Source organism: Notothenia coriiceps, unplaced genomic scaffold (assembly GCF_000735185.1).
Source record: "Notothenia coriiceps isolate Sejong01 unplaced genomic scaffold, NC01 NC01_scaffold00016717, whole genome shotgun sequence".
Classification (NCBI taxonomy): Eukaryota; Metazoa; Chordata; class Actinopteri; order Perciformes; family Nototheniidae; genus Notothenia; species Notothenia coriiceps.
The window spans coordinates 115107-137488 of record NW_011349418.1 but is presented as its reverse complement, the minus strand read 5'-3'; the positions used below and the strand labels follow the sequence as shown (position 1 = coordinate 137488).

Below are 22382 nucleotides of genomic sequence, written 5' to 3'. Positions count from 1 at the left end.
TCCACACGGCGGCGTGCGTTGAAGCTTCAACGATTCTGCCCATTCACTTTGAATGGGGGTGACGTCACACTTTGCCGAACTGCATTGTGGGTCGCTTGCGTTGCTCGCTTCAAAAGTTGAGCAATGTTCAACTTTTGAAGCTTCGACGGAAGCGCCAGCCAATCGAATCATATGCCAGTACAAGCTCTAGCCAATCAAACTGTGTGCTTGTGTGTCCGGGGCGGGAGATTCATGTGGTTGTTGGTCGAGTTTCAGACATGCCCGCTGGCAAGCTTCAACGCACGCCGCCGTGTGGACGCTGCATAACTGCGTTTTGCTCCGCTCACCGGTCCGTCACAGCGGGTGGAGCTGCAGGATTTCTGCTTCACACACGTTGCATAGCCTACCACTATTTTATTGTCATTGTCGGACACCTTAAAATACTGCCAGACTGGTGAAGCCATTTTGGCGAGCTTGTTTTGCCGCGCACAGAGAAAAGTGTCATGTATTTTACGTCATAATATTACGTAATTCGATCGGCTCTCACGATCGGCATTTTTAGAGAGCACCGATCGATCGGCAGAGAGTGAGTATTGGCCAGATCGTTATTGGATCCCTAGAGGTTTGGTCAGTTTCAAGCGCATATGCACTTAGAAAGTTAATTACAGTGTTTTCGGTTTCTCTTCATGAAATCAGTTTTTTATTCTTACTTTTAGTTCTTCTTTCCTGTGTGGCCATGCCCTCTGTGCCCCTCTCATTGCTCCTCTTCTTTACTTTTTCCTGTTGTGCCTTTTTATTATTTTCCTCCAGCTGATAATGTCCCATAAATACAGAGCGTTGTAATTAAGGAGGATGGGCCCATGGCAGATCAGGCCTCACGGGCTAGGGGCCCCACCAGGGTTGTGACGAGGCTGCTCTAGGACCAGTTTGTCAACTGTAATTGCCACCAAAACCTGGTGTAATGAGGACAAGATGTGGGCCTGCAGTTGCTGTGGCAGTCAGGGATCAGGGAGGCACACGCAGTCTGTTTTTCGTCGGCACTAACCATTGGGGCTACTGTTTGACTGTTGCTGCACAATAGGAGTCTTTCTGTGGTTCCTCTTTTTGCTAACTGAATCGTGTGAAATAGTTGAGATTGTTTGTCATTTAGTTTGTCTTGTGCTTAAGACAAGGAAACTGAGCATGTGACAGCCTAGAATAATTTAAAAAAAGCAAATGAAGACACAGCAAAAAGTACATGGGACAGCAGTTGGTTTCGGGCCAGAAGTTCTTCTGGGTTTCTTTTCACACAGTCTCACTCATAATTGATTTAGGAGCCAACATCTAAAAGGTCATGGTGAAATGCACACAGATAATTGCGACAGTAATTGACTGCATTAGTCCTGCAGGAGGATGCCACTCGATCTGAGAGCTCTTATCCGCACATGTGCTAGATTCTTCAAAAGTTGGCCCGCTTTGGCTTATATTTAGTAGGACCAAACGGCTTCAGGGTCTTCCAGCATCAATTAAGGCTTGCGTGTGACAGCATTGATGGGAGTAATCATGTATTATTTAACAAAACTGCTCTGGAGGCTCAGTAGAGACGAGATATCTTGGACGATGCTAGACAAAGTGAAAAAGAAAAAGGGAAGAGGAAGAGATGGGGAGAAAAGGCGGTAGGATAATTAGCTGCAGTTTAGAGAAGTATGTGTGTTAACTACGTCTGTAAGTGAACTCAGTGAGACAAAGGTGATGACACGATACATCGCCGCTCTTCAACAAATCGATGACAGTATTTCCTTGTCAAACAGCTCAGCCAACCAGAATTTTGTCCCGACAATGTCAAACATCTGCTCAGCTTTCAGCGGAGATGTGTTTTTCTTGTCAGCTGGCTGGAGGTGATAAATTACATGAGAAGTAGATGAAAGTGTGACATGAGGAGGACACGGTATGAGGAGCTCTTAGAGGAACATAGCAGTGATATTTATGCCCCTTTTATCTCAAATCACGTCATCAACTTAACTTCACAGCTGCAAACTGTGTTGCTCTGTTTTGGAAATATGAATGTATCTTTCTACTATTTTACGCCAAACATTGGTTCTACCCTTTCTAAACTTGCTTACCTGTGTAATGCATAGAAGTTTGCATTAGGTTGCAGGTTTTGCCAAATTTATATTTTGGTTGTGAGGTAAGGAACTGTGGCCTTTTTGTATCAATATGCACTTAAACTGCACTGTGATGGACTGCACAACTCAAGCAAGTTTTATGGAATAATAAGCAATTCAATAAGATGAAATAGATTTGAAATGACTGGAAACCAATAACTGCTTTGAGCAAGGGCAGAAAACACAATTTTAGTCAAAGACCTACAATTGTATAGTCTTTTTGTGAAGCAGACTTTCATTCTCAAAGAACTGATTGGGCCATATAAGGAATGGAGTTCTCCAACTGTTCTCACCACCTAGCCATTGCTCAGGATGCAATGGCTTTAATGACCTATTCTTGCCTTTTTACTTAATCTTGGTTCCATAAATGAACACCATCATTCACCTGTATAGGGATGAATGATGTTACGTTTGAACTTAGGTTTAAGTTCTAATTTCCTGCAACAAGCCCCTGGTAAACTCCGAAGGGTTCACCGGGGGCTTGTTGCCTTCTTGTGATCAAGTACAGTCTTACCTCTTGTACTTTGGAAAATTGGCATGCGGTGTGGGTGTAATATTCCTTAATTGACTGTCATGGAGACTCATTGGAGTTGCTGTTGAAGAATGCTTGGACACTGATGGATTACACCATTCTGTTCGGTTCCCTCACAGTTTTGTTTTCCCCCCTGTTAAGCTATGTTAAGTTAAGTCTGTATGTTTTGGCGTTCACTCTTAAGATAAAATTGTGCAAAACAACACTCAGGGAAACATTACGTATGCCAGAGGACAAGGCGTCCAATGCAAACGTTTCCCAGACACGAAGAAAGTAGCTCCCAAGTTCTGTGGCCCGTAGAATGCTGGCGGGAGATTGATTTGCTCAAAGGGGGGTGTTTGAAAACGTGCAGAACGTTGGCATGGCTGATTAAAACTGGTGAGAAATGAATGTCAGTATGTGTGCTCGTGTCTGAGTTTGGATATAGGGGGGCTATATGTGCCAAGTTCTTAGCATGCAATGCATACATGCGAGCGTGTGTTTTTGAGGTTTTGAAAGCTTCAGCGCCACGCTCTACAGCCCCCTCTGGTCTCCACGGAAAGTTTCCCTGCTTCCCTTCTGTCTCCAGAGGAACAGTGATCTAATGAAAACCACCTTGTCATTAACGTGTCCCTAGAAGGACCAATGAATGGTTAAAATTCCAAGCAGTGACCCAGGGTTAAAAAATCAGCTATAACTAAAACCTCATATGACATTACAATACTCCGAAGTATTGTTTAGTTTTTCCCCTTTGGTTCTCCGAACCCCCCAAAAGTTTTGGCTACTTGCCTAAGATATTAATGGCAGCTTTCTCAGATTTGTTATAGACAATGGCACTCTGTTTGTGTATGTTATTGTAACGTTTGAATAAAGATGGTCTAATACTAGGCTGCAACTTAAGGCCACATTTATCTTGCACGCTGGCAACGTGCCTGGGAACAGTTTGGAATTCTTGTCCAAGTAATTGACTTTGTGTGCCGAGGTGGTTAGATTCCATTAGCAACATATCAGAAGGACACGAAGCAGAGGATCAGCTCAGGTGTTGATTTGATTCAAACAATACTATCGCAGATTTTTATTTGAACGCGGACCACATTCCAATCCCCAGTGCTTTCATGTCAGACTGTTACCACTTGTGCCATTATTTCAATGGGGCCATCATTTCTTTTTAATTCAGACTTTGGTTTTCTGGGGCAAGGACGACAGGATAAAGATAATTGGTACTGAGAGTAAGAATGTAACTTTCACATGGCCAAAATCTGTGCTTAAGTGGATGATTCTTTCTCTTTGTGTCCTAATCAACGTTTTCCACTCTTCATAACTCTAGGGCTTCTTCTGTTTTTCACCTAGATCAAGAAAGCTTATCGACAGAAAGCCTTGACATGCCATCCAGACAAGAACCCAGACAACCCAAAAGCAGGTGAGTGCGGTAGTCATTGTGTTGACGCGTGTTTCTTTTCACCTTCTCCCAATTCTGAGGCTCATCTCTCTGTCAGTCACCCTATTCAACTGGAACAAGAGCTATTAGAAGCTTATGCCATTTCTGCATTGTTTTCTAAAGAATAGGGTTAATCAGCCTGACCGACTGGCCACCATGCTCTCATCAAGTCTGTGGCCAGACGGCCTAGCCACAGCTCTCTGTGGGACGTCTAACCAGCGCCTGTCTCTCCCGCCGGCTTTCTAGCCAGACGGGACCAGCCAAACACCGGCAGCCCAACCATCACCACCAGCGTTTCCACACTCCATCCCTCTTTGGCTCGAGTCCTTCTGCACGCCTGTCGCCAACCAGCATGTCTACAATTAGACCAGGAAATCTCAGCGTAGCTCTTAGTCGGGAGGAAGGGGGAAAAAAAGGAAACCTTGGACAAAAGACTGATCACGAGGCATGTTTTCAAGTGAGGCTTATGCGGTTGCTGGATGGTTCAGACAATTCCTGATTATGTCAGGAGGAAGAAAAAAACTGGGAAATTGGTGTGGTTTGGGGGGTTGAGAGGGATAATACAAAAGCAGGGGGTCGGTTTCCCAGAAATGTAAAAGAAGTGGTTTGGAGGGCCTCAGCGCTTGAACCCGCTCATGACAAACTCGGTCTCTATCGCACGAAAAAGAGGCAAGACTCTGGATTTGCTGCTCGTCAGGGGGAAGCTTGTATGCATGTAAGAGGTGACTTAGGGGTCATGATTCCTCAGACTGAAGACAACCCCATACTATTTCTTCACTTTCCTCAACCCTCCATGTTGTGACACTCTAGCTGCCTAGTGGGCATGGCAAGTCTCCCCCAGTTGGATTTCTTTCCAGGCCATTATATGCGTGTAGGTAACCCGAGCGCCTCTCCTGGCAGCCTGATCTCCAGAGCCTCCTGTTAGTGTGCACTGCCGCTCCCCAGAGGGAGTAACAGTATCGGCCCGTTAGGCCTCCCATCAGAGAATGATTAAGCCCGGCCAGTATTGTGCAGCAGTGTGGCGGTTGTATGATGGAGAGTGGGATTGTGGTCTCTCTGTGTATATTTCTCTGTGTGTGTGTGTGTTTTGGATGACAACTGGGGGAGGTGGAGTGTTGCGTGGTAGTGGTGATTGCGGCAGTGGCCCCTCGAGGTGCTCTAATGGAAGATAGATGGAGAGGCCTAGGATTTGTGTGGGAATGTACGTCCGTCTCATCGGAGGAAACTGGTTTCGTGAGGCACACGGCACTTTTTTTAAAGCATAAAAATGTCTCCTTTTTTTTCTCAGGCCTTTGTCCCAGCTTCAGCTTTATGATGCAATGTTGAGCACATTAAGCCTCCTTTGGTATAATCAACTTTCTATATGTCAAACCACCTTATTTTTTATCCCTTTTTGTTTTAGGTGCAAAGTGATCTAATTAACAAATGTTATATCTTAGTGTAATTTATTTACATTTATTTGCTTATTCCATGTTCGAAACTTTGGTTCCTGTGAAAATATACTAAAACCTTTTTTTCTTTCTACGTTCATCCAGTAGCAGAATGTTTATGTTTTTACTTTTCCACTTTTTTCCAGTGGAGCTCTTCCACCAGTTGTCCCAGGCTCTCGAGGTGCTAACTGATGCTCCTGCCAAGGTAATACGGCGGATGCCTCTCACCTCATCATCAATGCTGATTCACACTCACACAGAGACTTGATTTCATCCTGATGTCTAACACTGTTTTCAGGCTGCCTATGACAAGATCTGCGCTGCCAAGAAACAAGCAGAAGAAAGACACAGGAAGCTAGATGATAAGAGGAAGAAAATAAAACTCGGTAAGTCCCTTTCCATATCCTGCATCATCTCAAGGCTCATGATTTACTTATTTTCTAACAGGGGATACTATATTTTAAAGTGCTGGGTAAGCTGCATGGTTGTCATGGATGAAATTCAACAAGTAGCTGCACAGTTTTGTCTCTTTCGCTTGTTGTAAAAAGATACTTGAGTGTGTTTGTATTTTGCTTTGACAGACTTGGAGTCCAGAGAGCAACAAGCAGAAGCTCAGACTCAGGATGAGGCCTTTAACACTAGAACACTTGAAGAAGAGGTAAGAGAATGAAGAGAAACCATATGAGAGATGAACCAAATATCAATACACTTCAGTCCTTATCGTTGTAATGGGAAAAAGCTATCCAGTTCATCCAGGAAACTCTGAAGCACTCCTCCCAGGTGCTTTCTATTCTGTTTTTCGTCAAATACTCCCTTCAGATTGAGTTAATATCCTCAAAAGACTTGGGTCAGGAACAAAGGCTTTATCTGAGAGGCTTTTTTTTTGCTGCCATATCATAATTATCAGGAAACCCATTAGGTGATATTGCATGACTTGATACACTTTGTTCGGGAAGCCAATAATAAATAAAAATGGTGTGCGTGCCTCCTAGGTGAGTCATGGCGTGTGCTCAATGTGTTAATGCATGTAAATATGTGGCCACGTGCCATGTTGGGGGAAGAGGTAACCAGTAGGTGGCACTGTTCCATTTTCTTATCTCAAGACTTCTTTGCTTTAACTGAAGAAATAAGGTCTGCACACCGTACTGGAAATCTCAAATGAGCAGAAATGGTGTCTTAGAATGAGATAGACGGACAGGGGGTGACCTTTTATATAATCAATCTATGGTGATAACTTATAAACAAGTGATAAATGAAAGAGCTAACTGACTGTCATTCCAAAGCTGTATGTCTGTTCTTATTATGGTATGGTTTGTGTCTGTTTCTACCAGATAGCCCGTTTGAGAGAGGAGGGATCCAGGCAGCTCGAGGAGGAACAGAGGCTTATCAGAGAGCAGATCCAGAGAGAAAGAGAAACACAGCAGACAGGAAGCTACACAAGTATGTCTACCTCCAAGATTTAACCTAGTCCAGTCAGTCCAGGTAATCCAAAACAGTTCAGTGCAGTCCTGTTTTTTCCCCTGGATGAATCCAGTTTGATCCAGTGAACACTAGCCTGAATGAACCATAATACTCTCAATCCAACCTTAGCGGTCACCAGCTTCCCGGTGGTTCTCCAAATATTATACACATAAAAATCTATATATATATATTTGAATGGATGTTTTACATTGTCAAGATGTCTACGTTTTTTGGCAGTAAGACAATATAGCATTGTGATAAAAGAATGCCAAACATCACGCACACACAATGTTTGTCCATCCAACTTTATGCCTCTTGGTTTTTGCTTTAAGCTTCAGTGAGACATGAAAAAAAGCTTGTAAAATAAGACGAATAGAAGTGTGGGTATTTAAGGGAATTACTGATTCTTGGCCCTAGACGTAGAGCTCTTTTTGTGGCTGGACAATTACTCATGCATAGTCAGCACGTCTTTTGACTCTCCTCTATTTGCACGCAGGCAGGCCTCCCAGCCCTCCGCTGAATAAGTGCTCTGCCTGGACCATCTCGAGAGGCACTCAGTGGATTATTAGACTGCACTAAGAGACATACATTTCCCATAGGACAGTCAGTTTCCACATCTAAGTCAAAACAATTGTTTCCTTGTATTTTCACTTAACTGTCTCATCCCTTTGACGCTTATGGTTTTTTTTCAGTCTCAGGAGTGGTGAGATGTTCCAAAACCAATGTGACCCCCAAATTGAAGGTACGTTTTTCAACAATGGGCTTTAAGTCCGGGGAAGAGAGGTCAGGACGAGGTTTGCGCTTCTTGGAGACTAACATATTAAAACGGAAAAGATTTTTGATAAAACCATTGACATTTGTAATTCATTATTTGGAGACCACATACGCTGTCTTAGCACTGAGCGCCTAAAGTCGTCCGGAGGCCTGTAACGATGCCAAGAGAGGGCTTATTATATTTCCTCCTGGAAACTGCCTAGCCCGGCATATTAACGGACACTCTGGGGACGTTAGCTAATGTGTTTAGACATTAAATCTGGTTTTCAAATTTGATAGCCATCTAGTGCAGCAGTGTATTCCCTAACATTGTGTATACAGTTAGAAAAACAAACATCAGCAGTATGAGGGACTACATCACGGGTCACATTCAAGAACATGGGAACACTACTGCATCAACATATCTCAGAGAATGTTGGCTCTTCTTATGTTGATGATCAAAAATAAGACTTACATTTTCTGATACAATATAATACTGATCCTTAAAGATTAAACAGGATTTATAGATCAAAAACACATCTGACTCTGTTAGACAATTGATGGTCAACCAAATGATTGTTATTCATTACTTAATTAAAGCGAATCCCCAAAAACGTTTGTCCCTATGATAGTTATTTGAGAAACAGCCATTTGGTTTCACTTTAATCTCTCCTATCTGTATATTTGTTTACATTTGAAGTAATCAGTTAGTGTTATGTTGGGGTTTAAACCGCAGATATCCGATCATTCCCAAACGTAAACATCTTATTCAAAGATCAATGAGTAAAGGGGTTATCAGTGGGTTCTGGAGACTGACTAATTGTTGGTTAAAAAGTCTACTTAGACAGGGTCATTCCCAGAAATCATGTTTCTCTGACAGTGAGCAGAATGCTGGAGCTGAATCAACACCTAGTGCTTGCCATTTATATCCCATTTCAAACAGTTACACTCGTTATACGAGACGTTACACAATATCTCTGTATGGGAACTGATTTCAGTGTTAAGTGAAAGGACTCTTAACTAATAAAACAATTTGATGGATGATCTCATTGTCTTTTGTTAAGGCTGTTCATTGGAGTAGCAGAACATAGTTTCAAAATCAACATTTACACAGCACAGTATAAATATAATCAAGACTTAGCTAAAGAGACATTGTTGCACAATCGAAAAAGGGAACCACAGTTCAAATACAACAACCTTGTACCTAGGGCGAGCTGTTTTTGATTACGTAGCCATTATTGTGTCTGGTGTTGTGCTTCAGTCTGCGGCGCTATAGTTAAGAACCGTGTATTTTCTGGTCCAAGTCTTTGCGTGTTAATTTCCGCCATTTTAGCTGTCCGGCATGCTCGGTATGAATGGAAATTGACTGCAGGTCTCACAGGTGGTGCCAGAGAGATGTTCCAAGAGTCTAACAATGTGTGTGTTCTCCTAGTTATTGTAATCGGTGTGTCATCACAGCCAAGCCTACCTGGCAGACTTTGTCTTTTTCATCAGCTGAGTCCAATCAATTGAGCTGTAATGATTACACATTATCATGCACCTCTTTAATTCTTCAAAGTTCTGATGATTAACTTCTTCTTCTTCTTCTTCTTCTTCTTCTTCTTCTTCTTCTTCTTCTTCTTCTTCTTCTTCTTCTTCTTCTTCTTCTTCTTGCAGCTGAAGTGGAAGTGTAAAAAAGATGACCAAACGAACGGAGGCTACTCTCAAGACATTCTTTTCAGACTTCTACAAAAGGTACACCCTCTTAAAATCAAATTAGTGCTTCCACAATTTTCCAGCTTAAAACTTAATCTAGGTAATATAATGAAATATATCTCGAGGCAACTGAGGTAACAATCCCTTTTTAATATATTTGCACTAGGACTTTGCAGGCAATGTTGTAAATTAATGAGTATGACTGTTTTACAAGAATTTTGCATCATGCATGTGATGAAGTACTTAAAATGTGAGCCATTTATTTTACTGGATTAACCAAAAACAGACATTCCCATCGGAGTATTAAATGATATTATTTCTCAGTGAAGTAATTCAGTAATTATTTCTTAATCGCAATGCAAAATGAAATAGATTTGTAGAAATAATAGAATTTGATCCCTGAATTGATCCAAGCAGAGAAACAAACTCGCCTGCAGAGTCCGGCCATATCTGAGGTCTGCATGACCTCACCGCTGTAGATTGTTTTACTCTTCCCCTTAAACAAGGCCCATTAAGTTTTGTTGCAGTGAAAGTGCTGAGGGCAATGTTGGAGTGCCCTTTTAAAGCCATGCACGCTTGTGCCCCTCTTACCAGGTGATTAAGCAGTGCCAAGGGATACATTAGGAAATGTGCTCTTCTCATGCAACGCAGTACCTCCTTATGCCATGATTCGTGACAGGGCCTTTTAGTGGGGGCATAGGTTGGCCTGGAATGAGGATAGGGCAAGTGTCACTGACGTAAAGCTGTTTGGAAAACGGGCGTATGAATTTCTCCTCTGCACGAACCCCATCAATACGGCTCCAGGCAGGAGGGCTGTGTCGTAATAAAGACTGTGGAAGTTGTTTCTTTTTAAATTCTCAAAAGCAAAAGCGAATACATTTTAGAAAAGGTTTTGTTTGGGATGGCAAGCTATAATGATTGACAGTTAATGTTTTAGGCAAGAAATAGCCGCCACTGTGTGGGAAAGTACGGTACGTGTGTTCTTGTGCATGCGTACGTGTCCGGACTTGTGTATTTTGGCCGCTCCAAATAATAATTCTTAGTTTAACGGGGGGGAAAAACATTTAAAGATATTAATATTCTAAGAAACAGAGGCCTTTGAGAGTCTCCTTTGTCACTGTTGGCCTGCTCCAGTGTCTTTCGTAGACATTAGCATTCCTGGACTTTCCTGTTCCCAGAAAGCTTCATTTTTCCAGGACGAGATTCTCCAAGGCCATCCTCCTCTCTGCTCCCAAGCCCCTGCTTTAGGTTGGAAGAGGTTGGTTATAAGTGATACAATCCTGAGGAATTAAAAAATGGTGCTGCTGCTCTGCTTATAGCATTTTTTCAGTCGAGATCAGGTTTTTGTCTCCCTGCTAAGACATTTCTATCCGTCCTCCTCTCTCCATATCTCTCAGACAAATATCAGGGAATGTCTGAGATGCTCTTTGCCCCGCTCATCTTTTTGACCTGCCTTTCCTCCCTGTTCTGATTTGTGGCATAAAACTGGATGAGAGCCACATCTAACTTCATGCCAAAAACATTGTTGATCAAATACAGTCGTTGCATAAGGAGTAGTTAAAATGATCCAATATTGCCTTTTGTCTCTTTTGAGAAGTGGCAGACGTCTCACTTTGTACACGATGTTCTGTAGAGTATTACTGGCTCGGCCCCAAACATGCAAAACCCATCATTAGAGATCAGTTCTAACAACCACACACATATTGAATCCTAACATTTATTCCAGAAGTCTGTTGTATTTTCAGGCTGCATATGCTTTGTGTTTTCATAGTTTGGGGTTTTGCCGTGAAAGGAAATACCGATTTGAATGTTTTGCATCTCCTCTTCCTTTGTTTGACCTCTTCTTTTATTCTCCCATTTCTAACCTCTAGTATGGGGACGTGTCGAATGTGATTGTATCGAGTAAGAAGAAAGGAAGCGCTGTGGTTGAATTTGCGACTGTGCGAGCAGCTGTAAGTACCTAACCCCTTCTGGGACATTGTCCTCATTCTGTTTGTTCAATAATGGAAATCTTCCCCTCAGCAGACATTTGCATAGAGCCACATTTGTTTACAACTCACTTGCCCCTCTCGAGTCACCTACTGAGTTTGAATATTACTAAATAAGACACCTGTCAAAGACTCCCCAGCCTCACAGTGTCTGCAACCTCAACTTAATGTTTTAGTCATTCTGTAGCATAGAAACCTCTGCTGATGGGAACCATAGGACGGAAGAACTTGAGCCGCTTCATTGTTCTCCACACTGTCTGGATCCTCAGGCCCTTTGTCGACATGGTGTACTTTGTTGTTGTGGTTTCCTCCCCACAACATGTGGTTTCCTACAGAGAACATGTCTGCCAGTCTACAGGGATCTGGGCACAGGTTCTGCGGTCTCTGTCTGTCCATCTTCATGTCTCAGACTTTACAATACACCTTTGTCTGTGTCTACATGTGTTTCTCGGATTTATATAATACCCAGGTGTAAGATAGACACATTTAACAGCTTTCAGAACAAGGAGAATAAAATAGTTGTACAGAAACAATCCGAAGATGCACTCACTGACTACTCTGTGTTTTTAGGAGCTGGCAGCTATGAATGAAAGTGGCCTGAGTGAAAACCCCTTGAAGATTTCGTGGCTCGAGGGACAGCCCGAGGTTATTGCTCCAGCATCTCAACCTGGCCTGTTCATGTCTTCACAGGTACCGATATATATATATAACCCAAAAATGCACTGTTGTTATTTCCTCCCTCCCTCATCAAGCTCGTCCGCCCTATGTTACAAAATCTTCCAATGTACACGGCTTCCAACACAAACGCTATTGCCTAAACACTGTCCCAGGAAGACAAAGTATGTAAACCTTCTGAGGTTTTACTTTTGTATCGGCGATACTGGTGTAAAACAATGTGTTTTGTTGAATGGGTCTCAGTTTATTTGCTTTGGAGTGGTTGAGGCGCTGGCCCTGCACTGGCCCGAAGCCCCCGGCCGGCAACTCATTAACACACCTAACCTGGGAGACCCCAGGAATGCAGAGTCACATGGCAACCCAAGAGAAGCATAGTGAAATAATGGTAGCATGGCACGTCAGACTGACTGGATGTCTGCATGGGTGCCAAGTGAGCCTGTATTGCTGTTGATAATACAATATTTATTATTTTAGGTATAATGTTTTTATTTTTTATTTGAAGGATTTACTTTCTGCAGGCCAAAGGTTTACTGCACAAACCCCAGATGCTTTATTCAGAAACTCTTAATACATTTTCCCTCTGATGTGTTGCCTCTCGTGACTTGGAAATCATGTAGTAGTTCTTGCTGCAATCTCGACTTTTTGAAATTGATTTTGCACGCCTACATTTTCGCTACAGCTCGCATGCACACACCAAAGATACACTAACTCTTTTCCTGTCCAAGGATAATCTCATTTGAGCCATATCCACGGAGAAACTACAAAGATTTTTTTTTTTGTTCTTTTTTAACTTGACATTAAATTTGTATGAAGTAATGTCTTTTTTCAAACCCACTGTGTCCATTTCACTTCCTTCATGTTGTGATCCTTACCTGTGAGGGATTTTGGATCAGTAGACTCTCTATCTGCAGAGCTGCTGCTGAACTGGGCTTCACCTCTCCACTCTGTGTCGGACCCCCTTGTCAAGGCTAGCATGTGAGGCTCAGCCTGCACTCTGGGACTTGTCACACTAATCTCTTTAAATGTTATTATGGTAACCCGTTTTGCGTTACATATATCCAAAACTGATTGCTTCATCTTTCTTTTTTTGTCTTGCACACTGGAATAAAAACATTACTATGACCGGGTAATTTTCACATTAGCCATCAGCGAGAAAAGTTCTCGCTAAAGAGGCCCCACCTGACATATTGGGTGAACCAGTGTAGATATTAGTAATGTTGTTCCACATCTGGCTCGGGGTCAGTGGACATGGGGGGGCATTTGAGAAAAAAAGATAGATGTAATAAGAAGCCAAAGCCTTGGAGGTCCTTCTCCCACGACTCTATCTGAAATCTAAAAATCTGATTCCTCTGCTGTCCTGTACTCTTGCATTGCAACCCCACACCAGCCAGCTGCACTCACAGAGCAGCAGCCTCGGTGAGGACCAGTGCTTCTTTAACCTCATCAATCCAAACACATCAGTCAGAGAGTCAGGGTCTCACTGCAGGGAGCTCGGAGACACAGACGTATGACTTCAGCTTCAGCTTCAGTTCCAGCTCTGCTGAATGAATTTGGGGCCTAATGGAGAGGGTGCACAATTCCCCTTGAAGACCCCCCCTTAGGGTCCTGAGACCTTGAATAATACTAACTATACCATGATGTGTTTTGATTTTCACTGCTTTCACAGAGGGACACCCAAATGAACTGTTTAACTCACCATGGATATTAAAAGGTGCAAAATAAGGAAGGGGCACATCTTCCGAATCCATGTGCTCCCCTATTCCTGACTCAATTCAGACCCCTCTCTTGGGAATGGATGTTGTTGTGTCTTCTTCACCCTTTGATATCATTTAGTAAGAGATTGGGAACTGGCCATGAATATGAAAGAAGTGCTTGGGAAATTCTCAGTAGCTATATTAGCATTGAATTAAACACAGTTGCAAATGTCAGTGAATTCTAAATGAGTCACGTTGCCTGACTCAAATAAAGATAATAAGCCGTTGTTTTAAAGTGGTGAATGATTGTGGCCTGTGGGCTTACAGAAAGAGTGCATGCCTTACATACTGTACATTTAAATGTAGCGTTTAAAGAAAGCTGACGCATCAAACTGTGATTTCACATGCAAGAATGTGACTTATGATTCATATCTAACCTTCGTGACTTTCTCGGCTATAGAATCCCTATCCAACTATTTTCTTTCTCTGCCAGACTTAATGCTCGTGTCTCCGGAGATATAATACCATCATAAATCACTGTGTCTTGATTCATGGTTCATAGCACAGTTTAGCGTACCATATTATTTAACATGAATCTATCGTAAAGCCTTTGAATTTGAGCTTCCTACGCCTGCTTCTTCCATCTAGAGCTGGAGCGCCATCGCGGGCTTGTCACGACAGAAACCAGATGCAGCAGATCTGCTATTCTCGGATTGTTTTTCCAACCCGCTGGTTTGCTAGTGCTTGAAAAGTGCACTCTCACCTAAAATAGCCCCTGACTCTGGAAGAGATGCTCTGCATGTGGCGCAGTCCACCGTGGCCTGACCCGCTCTCTGAGTGGAGATAAGGGACTTTAGGATTTACTAATAGAAGGAACAAATATCATTAACTATTATTGTTTAGTACCTGATATTAATATTGTTTATCATATTTGACTGATTAGTTATTAAACATTCATGAAATCAAAAGTAACTTACAATATAATAAGCAACAATATAGCTCAGCAAAGAGTTTAAATTAATGTTGCAGTAAAAAATAAGATTCAGTTAAGTGAGTAAGCTATACAAAATGGGTTACAAGAGCAGTTTTTACTTCTGTAATGGAGTGTAGTGAGTTCCAAAGGTTTAAATGCATCTTGGGAGAAGGCACTGGCACCCAATGTGGCGAGGCTGATGGCTGGTAGAGAGTGGACGTGCCAATGGAGCCCGTGGGGAGTGGGAGGAGGTGTGAGTCGAGAGAAGCAAGACATTATATTCAAGGTTGGGGATGTGTACCAAAACCCTCAAGGAACACAAGACCACACAGTTTACAGAAAATATACACTGGTTTAGGGAAGCCTAAAATACACAGATATGTTTTCTCATCAGACGCAGAATGAATTGTTTGATTATGGTTTGGTCACAAATGAATAATTATGGTACACTCAGTTAATTATACGTATCATAACTTACAAAAACTCACCTCTTCAATCTGGCTTTTAATGTGTGATTGTTTTTGTATTACTTGATTTTAATTTGACTTTAACTATATATATTTATTTGTTGTTCTTTTCTTTTCACTATATCTGTAAAGCGTCTTTGAGCACCTGTAAAAGCGCTAACAAAATTCATCTATTATTATCATGAGGGGATAGCTGTTGTTTATCGTCATTACCGTCTATAGCTTGATAATACGTTCCGACATACAGACGGAATAAACAATATCAGTTTCACAAAATCCCCCGTTGTGTGTGTGAAACCATGGAGTACATTTCAGTAGCATCAGGTCGAGTAGGAGCTGTAATAACAGTATATATACGGACACCATCTTATTTGCCAAAACAATATTTAAAGTTTTTTAGTTTGTACCTGACAAAATTAACAACTCATAAGAGCTACTATTTAGTGAGATGACAAGATATCTCAGTATTCTGTATGACGGCATGTTGAGATTTCTGCAGGGAGAGAAGTGGTTCCAGATGTGATAGGGATACTTCACAGCTCGGCCAGTTTGTGCTGTGCAGACAAGATAATTTGTCCTCAATTACAGGCTCTTTCTTCTCGCATCAGTCATGTGGCTAAACACTTGTTGAGCTTAAGTTTATGTGATTCTTAGAACTGAGAGCTTGTGTCGTCATGGCAGCAAAGGCCTTTTCAGCCAAGCCAAGACAAGATTTGAATTTGTAAAGAATTTTGGGGTTTTCAAAAAACTTTTAAAATGTTTTTTTGAATATCAAGAATGGTTGTTGTGCATTGAATACCAATATGATTTGATATTATAGTTTTTTCTTTTATTTTGACGTTTTTAACCCTTAGTTTCACAATATGTGACAATCTGACATTTCACAATTCTTCTGCCTCTTTCAAATCAATGAGACTTTGATCGTCTTTCATGATATCAGCCAGACACTGTCCAATATAAAGTCTTGGGAACTGAAAGTCTCTTTCCCCTGCTTATCTGGAAAAGGTAGCCTGTAAAGAAAAGTCTGACAAACAACAGACACACCCTGGTTAGCTATTTAATGTCACCTCTTTATGATGCAGGTGTGCCTCAGACAGTTGCTCTAAAGTCCAGTTCACTGTAACACGGTATTTGAGAGTCTACATGAAATCCTGCTCGACATGCCTGTGTAATTTGGGCTTGTGTGTCTCTCCACCTTGAAATAATGTTGTGCTGCATGCTTTGTTGGATAATCCAAGGCTATCTGGAGAAACTGTTAGCCTTGCCTAATTGCCTGCTCAGTGACTTCTGACAGATGAAAAGCCAAATAAATGTCTGTCCGTCAGGGTGTGTAAACAATCTCATACGAGCTCTGTTAAAATGTTGACACGAGCAGCTCTATCCCACAAAACCACCAATCTTGGAATTCGAAAGATATCTTTCTTTACTTCTCAAAAATACAAAACAGTACATTCAATCCAGAAAAAAAAAAAACGTTCACAATGCGTTACTGTCAAATCATATAAAAGAAAAATGAACAGTGATATCCACTTTAAAATGGGAGATGGCAAAACAGATATACAGTGCAGACGTACCCACAGACGTTGCTGTTTCTGTTTGGACATACATAGAATTCTAAATCTATTGCTAGAAGCGGGACACTTGTGGTTGGTATATTTTTTTCAGAATGACCCGTTGGGAACTCAGGAATGCGACGGGTTCTGGGTTTGCCCCACAGGCTTTCCTGGCAACCCCCCCACTAAGGCACAGACTGAGGCTCTGTCCCAGCTCTCCAGGCCTGAGCAAAGTGGACCTAGATTGTGTGCACAAATCTCAGTTTGACCATGCGTGCTTACAGTACATGTGTGTTTCTCTATACTTGTGTGCCAACGTATGTGAGATTCAAGCGTGCGTTCTTCACGTGACGGGGGTCTGTTTTGTCAGAAGGTAGTGTTTAAACCCTCATCAGGACTTTTGCTGCAGTAATGGATGTCTCTGGTCCTCCTCCCTTGACACCCCCTGCATATGTGGAAGTATCACGTTACCCTTTACCACTTTCCTTCTCGTGCGCCACTCACCAGAGCATCGGACTCTGATTTGCAGCTAAGAAAACAGCCTACTCCAACTTTTTATTTTTTTATCTAAGGTCTTGGACCTGTGGCCCAACTTGGTCTACAGCCCAACCTGCCACCACTGGCTGGCTTTTATTGGAAGCAGAGCTAAGTGTTTGTTTTCACTGCATTGTTGGGAATGAGAGATGGGGGGTACCTTGGTCTACCTATGAGTGGGGCCTCTGGGATGCGTGCGGAGGAAAAATTGCCCTCTGCACACAATAGATTGGCAAGCACGCCAAGAGCCAAGACATCACAGCTCGAGGACCTTGGATTCCAGCCGCAGCTTTTCTTTTCTTAAACACAACACTCTTAAGTCTTAACAGCCGTCGTCAGTGCTCTGCTTTGTGGTTTGAGAGATTACATAAGCAAAGGAGCAAAGTAAGAAGAGTTGAAAATGGCCAGCTCGGTATTTGACATCCGTCGGAGTTCAATTATTAACTAAAACATTGTATCCACCTCTCCAAGGGGTAACTCTAGGAGAACATTAACTATGGGTCATTTCTAGGTTTCACCCTTTACATTTTTTTTAAGGATTAATGTTTAACAAATGTTGTGGACCAATGTGTGCAGACACAATGGTGCTCGTATTCAAAAAGCAAACATGTTTTCCTGAAATAGTCAAAAAGAAATCATCATTTTCATCCTGTAAATCAGTTTTGGTTTAAAATAGTAGTTTACATCCATTAAAGCATGGGTGAGTCAAGTTCTCCCGAAAGGATTTGGTCTTTACTTGGTTCCCAGGTATTATCAGAAATCTCCAGATTTATTTCAACAATAACTGCTTTAGGGTATTGTTTTGTCCATAAAATCCGGATCATATCCCAATAGAAGGGTGCCGAATTGGATATTTTCTCCATATTCCAAACCTTAGTAAAGCCTTGCTGACGGCCTGGCTCCTATGCTGTCTATTTGTGGAGTTTGTCCATCACCTGGAGGACATCATCCAGGATTGAAGGGCCCAGGTCGAGGCTGAAAGAAAAGCCACTGTCCTCCTCCTTATGCTGCGGTCCAACAGTTTTGTCAAAAGTCTCTGTGGAGTCTTCATCTCTGTCTGAATTCAGACTGCCCCGTCCACCGCTGTGAGCCAGGTTGGGAGCAATATTATTCCCTCTTTTGTACCCATCCTCCTTTTCCATCCCTGCTTCCCCATCCTCATTGTCCAGCAGCGGCATAGAGTTGCATATCTTTTTTTTCTGGGACATGTGCAGGCGGCCTACATGCCAGTCGGGGCTCTCGGAGCCCTCGGCCTCCTCCAGGTTCACACGAGGGGGCTTTGGCGGGGGAGAGCAGGCCAGGAAGAGATTCTGCTCGCTCTGGGAGCTCTGTAAAAGCAGATTGTGGCCCATCTTTAAGAAGGCCAGATCTCCAAAGCTGTCTGTGTGGGAATCGTTGCCAATATGTGAGAGGTGGCGGAAATCAGCCAGTGGGAGGCTGATCATGTTGACAGAAAGCACCTCCCGGCGCTTGGTGTTCCTGTTGGGCCAACGACCGGAGGCTGGCTTTCTGTGCAACGATGTTCTGAGGGGCATCTTGGCAGATACTGTGAGAGAAACCTAAATGTTTTTATCTATCCTTTTTTTATATATCCTCAGTCTTTAAATCCTTTATCCTTCTTTGTTCGACAAGGATTCCTTAGGAAGTGATGAAGCTCATAATTCTATCTGCATCAAAACACAAAAGAAGAGAAATGATAAAAGTTAATAACTTGATTGCACTTCGTTCTTAGTAAGGATAACAAGTAAAAAACATATAAACCCAATTGTACAATTAAATGTTTTTCATGCACGACAGCCATTCTTGATATAAAAAAAACACTGACACGTATAGATCCGTTTTTGATCGCTCAGGCCTCCTTCACATCATGCGAAAATATGGCGCATGTCTGTGCTTGTGCTTGTAATTGTAGCAGCAGATGTAAGTTTTGGACTGATCCAGTCGGCTTGATGTGAATCGGGAGCAATTGTTAAGAGATTGCACCTGCTCCACTTGATTTTGATTTAATATAGTTGATATTATTTGGCAGTACAGAGTTGTTCCAACAATGCTTTGAAGCTTCCATTTCTAAATATTTACTTTTTCAGATCCCTGTTTCTTCCCGCGAATGCAGGTGTGGTCTGCAGCCTACTCTCTTAAGGAAGTCTATTAGCCTTCTTATGCCTTCCCGTAACAAAAGCAACAAAAATGCATGTTCCCAAACGGTTGTTGTTGTTATCCTGCATGTTAAAGTGAATCATATTTCTTCACATTCAGTTTTTGGAAGAACATGAGGTTTACCGTAACTTCTGACAGAAATCAGAATCAGAAATTTGAACATATGTTTCTGATTTTGTAAAGAAAATACAAATAGCTGTAGTTCAGTTGTTTTATTTTTGCTGTAGTGTGAGAGATAGACTCTGGATGTGGAAGTGAATACAATTGAGATACTTGTATTACATAAACAACACTGTAGGCAACACAGTTCAAACTAAGCTCTGTAATGTAGTTTGGCGTTATTATAAAAATGTTTATATCCACCAACAAAACTTAAAAGGAAACATTCATGGTCACATTTAACCAATACAATAACACTTAAATTTAAAGTCTTACTTTGTCCTAAAAACAATAACATAATTCTGCGTTCCGTGACCTATAATCATTTTATTGAGTAAAACAGAACTCGGTTCATCAACGCTGGCATGTCGATTGGATAATATGCACCGTGTCTGTGATTTTACAGTCTCCCAAACAGCTCGGCCCATATTAGATCTGCGTTCGTGACTTGAAACACTCACTCTGTACGTTTGTAAGCCACTACAGCAAACAGGTTTTGTTGGCCTGTAAAGGTTTTATCGGCACTTTAGTAGCAGCGGGAGATTGGAGAGCGTGGACACAACAGCATTCCTTTCCAAACATGTCAGTTTGGCCAAGGAGGAGTGTTAGGATTTCAGCCATGAGAATCTTGTTCGGGAAACACTTCATGATCAAGTACAAAATGAAAGAAGCCCCATTAAAACAGATTGGCCAAGAAACGATTAAAACAAATCCTCCTCAATGCTGCCATAAATCTCTGAAGCGGACAACAAATCTGTCTAATGTAAACTTTAACTACGGGTTAACACTAATTCCAGATTATTCCTTTAATGCAGTTTGTCTAGAAAACAATAGGATAAAGATGAATTTGTTCTTACCTGTCTTGCTGAGCAAATACAAGATATTTGAATCCAACAAATGCACACACGTCTCTGTCAGGAAAATGGGCAGCGTCTACCTGCACACCCTGACGAAATGATCCTCGACATGATGGGGCTTGTTCAACGGCTGCAGAAGATCTCACTGAGCAGCTTAGACACACAACAACAGACCGAGTGACTTCTCCTCAGTCACATAATCACAAAGTCAACTTTTACAATAAACTGTATCATTTAAATGCCTAAAGAGTGTCTCTTACCTTTGTCTAGTAAGCACGTTTTTTCAGCCCTTGGATATTTGATCCCTTTTTTTATAGCTAATATTCTCCAGTGTAAACTCCCTCTCGCATCGAGTGATTCAGGTGTGTTGCCGCTGAAAGTCTTCTTTGCCTGAGAGATTAGCAAGGTGAGGTCAGAGTACAAGAGCGCTAAGCGTTCCAGGTAAAGGCTTTTCTTCCTTTTTTCCCCTTAAGGCTTTTACTAGTTTGCGTTGTAGTCATCCCGCTTTAGAATGGTTGCCAGCCGTCAGATGATATCATCCTAATTGCGGAGTGAGCTGTCTTTTTAGTCATAAGTGTTAAAGTAATTCCTGCGGTCAGATTGGCTGAACCCATTACCTGTGGGACAGTTGTGGGAAACACAGAAAACGTTTATAAAAACTACGGTGCGCGACTCATTTGGAGAGCTTGAAGTCAAGTTGGAATAGGTTACTGAGTGTAGGACAGTTTGCGTGTGGTTCATAGATTGAGTGCTTGTGTCTAAAAGGGAAGTCTTCGTCAGTGAACAAACGGGTCAGCCACCCAGTGGAGGGGGTTAACTGATCTCTAATCTCCATGTCATTGTCCCTGAGCGCTGCTGGTTTGCTGATTTCCTGCCTGCTGCTGGCGTGTCTAAAGCCCGCTCCACAGGCCCTTCTGCCTGACTGGAGGCCTTTAGCTTCTCTGTGTAATCAAAGCACACTATGACACACAGACATGTATGTACAGGCACGCTGGGTTGCACAGGAGAGATAACTTGTTGCATTTCCAATTCTCACGCCCCCGGCATGTTGCCTTTGCCTTTATGAATGCTGTAGCAACAAAGGAATGGAAATTGTGTCAGAACAGCAAACCTTTTTCCCTGCTCTTTGGAATTTGTTTGTGTTCAAAATGGCAGAGTTAAAGCCCTTTGTTGTGCTCTCACGAGGAGTAATTGTTATTTATCTTCATGCCATTTTGGTTGCATAATGATTTGGAAAGTTAAAAAAAATATATATTATATTCTTCAACTTGAGTCCCAGTGTTTATAAGGAGAATATTTTCAAACTTAGACACAGTCATGCTCTGGGTTCCCAACCAACTTCGACAACATAGTGTTCCAACAGAAAGGAGGACACGGCTGTGGATCCATTTATCCTTGTTCATTAGACTTAAACATGCAGGATGTTAAGGAAATGGACAAATAATATCTTTCACTACTCAATAAACAATAGGCAGGCCGTGTGATCGTCTCTTCTCCCGCCCTGCACTCCAGCGCCAGACCAGTGTGTAAGAGCCGACACAATTACTCACGCAAATGAAATTATCATAACATTTACTCAAGATTGAAACAGAACATTTAAAAAACATTTTTCTTCTGAGAAACCCCATACTTTCTCCACCTATAATCACAAAGCTGCTTTACTGCTGGAAGACAATCAGGGTGAAGAGCTCAGGTTATCTGTAGTGCTGGGATGGCCTTATAAGACCTTCTGGCTGACCAAGGTCGGCCTCACGCTGCAGTTATGTTTGCATGCTATGTAGTTTCAGGGCTGGTACGTTAAGCCTTAGCTGAACTTCTGTATAAGCCTCTTTTCTAAGGCCTGACCATAGCGGGCAGTGTGGTTGGATGCAGCTATGCTGGGCCTGAAATCTGGGATGCTGCATGTTTTTTTGT

At 42.2% G+C, this 22382-nt stretch overlaps 2 protein-coding genes across 3 annotated transcripts in view; one reads left to right on the top strand and one right to left on the bottom strand.

Moving 5' to 3' along the window:
• Positions 1-22382, top strand: part of dnajc17 (DnaJ (Hsp40) homolog, subfamily C, member 17) — a 30922-nt gene that overhangs the window by 1906 nt on the left and 6634 nt on the right. The window contains exons 2-10 of the mRNA XM_010776102.1: positions 3985-4054; positions 5649-5707; positions 5801-5888; positions 6084-6160; positions 6834-6942; positions 7656-7705; positions 9373-9450; positions 11283-11363; positions 11970-12089. Coding sequence (XP_010774404.1) covers positions 3985-4054; positions 5649-5707; positions 5801-5888; positions 6084-6160; positions 6834-6942; positions 7656-7705; positions 9373-9450; positions 11283-11363; positions 11970-12089 — 732 coding nt within the window. The remainder of the gene's footprint in view (positions 1-3984; positions 4055-5648; positions 5708-5800; positions 5889-6083; positions 6161-6833; positions 6943-7655; positions 7706-9372; positions 9451-11282; positions 11364-11969; positions 12090-22382) is intronic.
• LOC104949705 (cdc42 effector protein 3) lies at positions 16614-21235 on the bottom strand. Of its 2 annotated transcripts, XM_010776101.1 has the most exons (4): positions 20729-21235; positions 20469-20621; positions 20073-20253; positions 16614-18962 (listed from the first exon to the last, which is right to left on the bottom strand). In XM_010776101.1, exon 4 carries the CDS (start codon positions 18828-18830, stop codon positions 18207-18209), a length of 624 nt encoding a protein of 207 aa, XP_010774403.1. In that variant the 5' UTR covers positions 18831-18962; positions 20073-20253; positions 20469-20621; positions 20729-21235; the 3' UTR covers positions 16614-18206. The 2 variants fall into 2 exon arrangements, with proteins under 2 accessions (XP_010774403.1, XP_010774402.1); XM_010776100.1 differs by lacking the exon at positions 20073-20253.